The 6257-nt window shown below is 39.4% G+C and overlaps 1 protein-coding gene across 2 annotated transcripts in view; it reads left to right on the top strand.

Moving 5' to 3' along the window:
• Positions 1-384: 384 nt before the first annotated feature.
• The window catches only part of IRAK1 (interleukin 1 receptor associated kinase 1), a 58637-nt gene continuing 52764 nt past the window's right edge, over positions 385-6257 (top strand). Inside the window, exon 1 of one of the 2 annotated variants that reach the window (XM_075184853.1) lies at positions 385-616. In XM_075184853.1, the coding sequence (XP_075040954.1) occupies positions 505-616 (112 nt within the window). In that variant the 5' untranslated portion in view covers positions 385-504. Of the gene's footprint in view, positions 647-6257 lie in introns of both variants that reach the window. The other variant, XM_075184854.1, reaches the window with a different exon arrangement.

Below are 6257 nucleotides of genomic sequence, written 5' to 3'. Positions count from 1 at the left end.
AAATAACTGGCGATCTGATGTTAGTCCTGGATCTGCCGAGGCAAAATAAACAACTAAGTTCTCACAGAAAAACACTCCGCAGTTTGTGAATATTGAGTTATGACACATCCCTAAAAACACAACATAAGTATTGGTATTACTATGGAGTTGTTCAGCAAATCTAACCCTGAAATAAAGAGTTTTATCATTGCTGCCAAAAAAATACTTTCAACCTTATGCTTGTAGGAATTTGTATTTTAACTATTAACTAACTATAGATAATGGGGAGGAAACACAGCCACATAATCACTGACCTGTATATGTAACTAATCTGTTGCCACACACAACATGGCCGCCGCATTCCGCCATCCGCGTCCCCCAGCAGGCGTGATATAGCAATGAGTATTTCGAAAGGGAAGTGATTCACTTGTATGGAGTTATTCATTACCCAGTCTGCAGCCTTATGACAGACGCCGGGGCTGGCTCGCTGTGTTTGGCTGTGCTCTGCTTGGCCTCCTGGTCACCATGTCCAGCTCCTGCATAGAGAAAGTATTCTTGTACGAGGTGCCCGCCCTGGTCATGTGCAGGTTCTGTGAGATCATGGACTCACTGGACGACACAGACTGGAAAAAGTTTGGTGAGTTCGTAAACGGCGCAGCCGAATAGTGTAAGTTTCGGGGGAAAGTCCTTGTAAGATGTTGAGTGTCAGCTGAGGATGTTGGTTATACCTACAAATGTAGGATCCAGGAGGTATATTATGGCCCTGTCTTAGAATTAGGAAGGATTGGGATGTCAGCTGCTTGTAAGACTAAAATACAACTTACAGTATGTAAGAGAGATACTAACAATTCACAAAAAAATGTATAGAAGATTAAGAAATTAAGTTGTTTTTTTTAATATAATTATGTAGTTGTGAGGGGGCACTTTTTTTTCCTATGCACACCGTACTTTAGCAAGGCTGGGTAGACGCTACAGAAAATGTCTCCTGATATGATATAGTCAATGATTTTACCAAGGACTGAAAGTCCTGATCAGCATGCCGACTCATGTGTACACACTACACCAGTGGTTCCCAAACTGTGTGCTGCGTCTCCCTGGGGGGCCACGATGATCTCACAGGGGTGCCGCAGCCAGGGCGGTGGTAAGCAAGGCATGGGACTACTTAGTAAATATTTTAACTTAGGGTTGCCTTGAAATTTTTTTTAAAGACCTTAAGGGTGCCTTAAACTGAGAACGTTTGGGATCCACTGCTGTACACGATTTACCCTCAGATCTGTGCTCTTCATCTGTCATAACCATCGGCTGTTAAGATTGTGACTCTCTAAACTCAATGGAGATCTGCCTACACTGCTGGTCCTGATTGTATATACGCACACTGCAGAATTTACCCAACATTGTTCCATCCGTAAGAGATTTTTAGTCCGTTTATAAAATCAAGCAAACGATACAATGTGCTTTGGAACGATAAAACATGATTGTGGCGGCGTACACACTAATGCAATATAAGACCAAACGGTCATTTATTGTGTGATTGGCACAATAATCAGGTGAAAAATCTGTAGTGTGTACCCAGCCTAGGTCTATTTAACAGTAGTTGTCCTCTTTTAGCCAGAAAATTGCTGATTACCAGAAACTGCTCAGCAGATCCTATTCAAAATGTGTTTAAAAAAACAGACTTGAGAATTTTACTATTAGCCATTTTGTATAATGCAACTTATCTTGCTCCTTATTGATTGTTTCTTCCTACTACCAGGCTGGCTGTGTTGTGGATAGTCTGAAAGGGTTATTATACCACTTGCACAGTTTATATGCCAGTCACACCAAAGGGCAGATTTACTAAACTGCGGGTTTGAAAAAGTGGAGATGTTGCCTATAGCAACCAATCAGATTCTAGCTGTCATTTTGTAGAATGTACTAAATAAATGATAGCTGGAATCTGATTGGTTGCTATAGGCAACATCTCTACTTTTTCAAACCCGCAGTTTAGTAAATATACCCCCAAATGGCTAAATAAGTCCCCTAAATCACGACACCAGTCTTTTCACTCACTGCTACCACTACTTTGCTATTGTGTTGTAGCAAAGGGTTCAAAATCCGTGCTCAAAGACAGAATTGAATACATGTTATACTTAATCTGAGATTAAACATAATATTTATATGAAATAAAACTATAAAATAACAAACACTAAGTACATATTTACTAAACAGAAAAAAATAAAATGGGATTCTACAGGAAAAGAATAGGAAACGTACCAATAGGCCCCCTGTAAATTCAGAGAGTCAAATCTGGAGAGGTTCTCTTGTTCCTTTCAAGTTAATTTACACTTTAAAAAGTAGGGGACTGATTCATTAAGGATCTTAACTTGAGAAGCTTCTTATTTCAGTCTCCTGGACAAAACCATGTTACAATGCAAGGGGTGCAAATTAGTATTCTGTTTTGCACATAAGTTAAATACTGACTGTTTTTTCATGTAGCACACAAATACTTGATAGCTTATTTGTACACTGAAATTTAAAGTTGATATTTGTGTGCTACATGAAAAAACAGTCAGTGTGCAAAACAGAATGCTAATTTGCACCCCTTGCATTGTAACATGGTTTTGTCCAGGAGACTGAAATAAGAAGTTTCTCAAGTTAAGATCCTTAATGAATCGGGCCCCAGGATTTTATCTAGAAATAATAGTTCTTTCATATAGGGGAGGACATAGGCATAAGTCTATTTTACAGATTAGGTATTATATCGTCTCACATTGGCTTTGCAACTGTATATCTGAGTTGTCTGTCTTTTACCTACCCCCTTGAATAGCATTGTCTCTTAGGATTGTCTGGGTTCTCACCTTCAAGCAGCACTACCACTTGCAGAATTATCTTATCTTTTTCTACTAAAGTGGCCCTCTCCTAGATGCAGCCGTTTTGATCCAGGCATTCTCCATTCTTATAGCCCTGGATGAAAAACCAGGGATTGGCTTGCGAGGGAGGACCAATCGCAAACATCGGAGCAGCTTGTGATTGGCCCTCCTGCTCCCACACAACTGTTGCCGTTCTTCAAATGGTGGTGAAGTAAATTGTTTTGCACTATATATCCCCCGGTAAAAACGGCTGCATGTAGCAGTCCTGGGGACTCCGGCTAGAGACACGTTGGTAAAATATTTTATATACATTGTAGCACATCTTTACTGAGCCAAAAATGCTTCTGTGGGTTTCTTAAACCTAGCAATCATGATAAAATCCATATTGATGTTATCTATGGTCAGTGGTTTGAATACAGTGTTTCAAAGGACTCAATGTAAGACACTGATATAAAGTGTAGACAACGAGTTAGCAGTTCTTACTTGTCATCTTCTGAGATTTTGTATCCTCATTTGTGAGGGGGTACAGTGGAATTAGGACTCTCATTGGACAAAAATAGCAGTATATTTTTTTTGTTGCTGACTGACATTTACGGTTAAGGGTAGTATGTCTTCGATTTGCACGCTTGTCATCTACAGAGACGGAACAGTGGTTGTGTAAGGTACTCTTATCTACAAAGAGGTTGCAGTGGTTTAAAGATACATATTCATCTACTGGGTTGTTGTAGTGGTTTTAAGATGTGTTCTACTGGGAGGTTAAAGTGGTTGATGGTGCTCATTCATATAGAGAGAGGTTGCTGTGATTTTAGCCTGCTCATTCTTTCCTCTGAGAGAGCACAGTGGATTTAGAATGTTCACTAGTCTTCCACTGAGGGGGACAGTGGATTTAGAATGTTCACTAGTCTTCCACTGAGGGGGACAGTGGATTTAGAATGTTCAGTTGTAATTACTGTGAGGCAGCTCTGTGGATTTAGAATGTTTGTTTACTAGTCACCTAATGTGGGATTTGGTAACTTTCTTCCCCAGTAGTTCCCAACATTTTTAGTGTCATGACGCACCTGCTTAGCCAGATTACACATACATTTTTAACATTTCACATCAATGTTTAAATAACACCAGGATGAGTATATTCGTATATTTGAAGATTATTGTTAACTCATGCTTTTGTGTAATTTACAGTAGTTTACCTATCATTCCTATTTCATTACTTAAACTTCTTTTAATAGATTACACTTATTGCTCATAAATTCCTGTAACACATCTGCCCTGATAAACATGTTGGAGGGTGGTACTGTGTCACAGCTGAATAGTTGGTGAGAAAATGGAATATTTATGCAATTAAAAATAATAAAAGTAAACAGGTGATGTCATGCCATTTAGTTTTCTTTCCCTTTCTGTAGTCCTGTTATTTATGAAACATATATTTTAATAATGTCTAAACATAACAAGTCCTTTAAAGGTGTTACCTCTAATGGCTATATTTACTATAAATCCCTGCAAGCGTTCAAGGCTTTAAAGCCTACGGGGTATATTTGCTAAACTGCTGGTTTGAAAAAGTGGAGATGTTGCCTATAGCTACCAATAAGATTCTAGCTGTCATTTACTTGGTACATTCTACAAAATGACAGCTAGAATATGATTGGTTGCTATAGGCAACATCTCCACTTTTTTCAAACCTGCAGTTTAGTAAATATCCCCAATGTTAGATTTTGAATGTGTCCCGACACACTTGTCACTGAATGGTATACTGTGCTTGTTGTGTGTCCCCCCCCCCCCCCCCCCCTTATCATCCATTGTGATCGTGACCTTTCATTTACTGTGGGTTCAGGCTCTGCCTAAGGGTATCAGTGGGGGTTCCCAAACTTTAAAAAAAGAAAAAAAAAAGATTCATGATCAACCCCCTACATCTGTTTTTAATAAAAGCCACATACTGCCCTCCACTTTTATCTGATTACTGGGTAAGCTGTGGCACTGATAGATGCTTCATGAATGACCAAAACTTTTTTGACACGGAAATGTAAGCTGTTAAGCCTTGGAACCCAGGACTGATTTTTAGTCCCACTCCAGGACTCGTTCACACCTATCCGCTATTAATGCGCTTTTCATCTGCTAACAAATGCCTGAAAATAATATTTAAAATAGGATGAGCGATATCTGATCAGCTTCCTTCCCATCGTTGTGTTCAGTTTAGATGGTGTCATGGCTTATTTCTCGCCTGCCAACGTCTGCTGACAATATTGTATGAGTAAAAGCGCAACACCTGGGAAACTCTTTAAAATGAGTGTCCTATATCCAGTGTTTTCCCAGCACATATGTCCGTCATAGAGACTACTGAGGTCCGTGCATGTGAAGTCTGTAGTTTCCAGGCCTGTGTGAGCTACAGCTGACCCCTGATTTTAAAAGTTATTTCATCTGTAAAACATCAGAACAAGAAAATAATGTACATGGGCTCAAGTGACTTATACGTACAGTTTTCTGCACATAGGCTCTGTAGCAGAGACATTTGTTTTATCACATGTACTTATTAGATGCTCTGAAGGGGTCCTTGGAAGTCCAATTAAACTACAATCTGTACAAAAGAGAATCCTTAGGGCTAGATTTACTAAGCTGCGGGTTTGAAAAAGTGGGGATGTTGCCTATAGCAACCAATCAGATTCTAGCTTTCATTTATTTAGTACCTTCTACAAAATGATAGCTAGAATCTGATTGGTTGCTATAGGCAACATCCCCACTTTTTCAAACCCGCAGCTTAGTAAATCTAGCCCTTAGTGTGAATTCTGTGGAGATGTTGCCTATAGCAACCAGATTCTAGCTGTCATTTTGTAGAATGTGCTAAATAAATGATAATTAGAATCTGATTGGTTGCTATAGGCAACATCTCCACCTTTTTAAAGCCCGCAGCTTGATAAATTTGCCCCTAAGGGGTAATCTGTGGCCCTTTGAAAGGTTATAGGGCTGCACCATTTAACCCCTGAAGTGCATCAAGTTGCCTATACACTGTGATATATTTGACCACTGGCGGATCCAGGAGGGGGGACCAGGTTAGTCCCCTCCCCTACACAGCAATCTTCATCCCATTAAATTGTGTTGAGGAGTTCCGATCATCGGGGAAAGGGGGTGGGGCTCAACCAGATTGAAGGGGCATGGTTATGCAAATCAAACCCACGGATTCTTATGGCAAGTAGATGGAATTAATTGTTTGCATTCCACTAAGGAAGATTTTTTTATTATTATTATTATTATTATTTATTTATTTTACTCCAAGTACTATATCCTCATCCCTTTCTATTTTTTTATTTTCGTAGTACAAGAAAATCTACTTTTGTGCGGCTAGAAACATTTCTGGCCTGCAGGTTGTAATTTTTTTTCCCCCTTAAATAAGTGTCCTGAGGGCTGCATTAAATGTCACCGCTTCACTTGCTCTGAATG

The sequence above is a fragment of the Mixophyes fleayi genome, chromosome 9, assembly GCF_038048845.1.
Source record: "Mixophyes fleayi isolate aMixFle1 chromosome 9, aMixFle1.hap1, whole genome shotgun sequence".
Taxonomy (NCBI): domain Eukaryota; kingdom Metazoa; phylum Chordata; class Amphibia; order Anura; family Limnodynastidae; genus Mixophyes; species Mixophyes fleayi.
The sequence above is the reverse complement of the archived record's forward strand: the minus strand, read 5'-3'. Positions and strand labels throughout refer to the sequence as shown.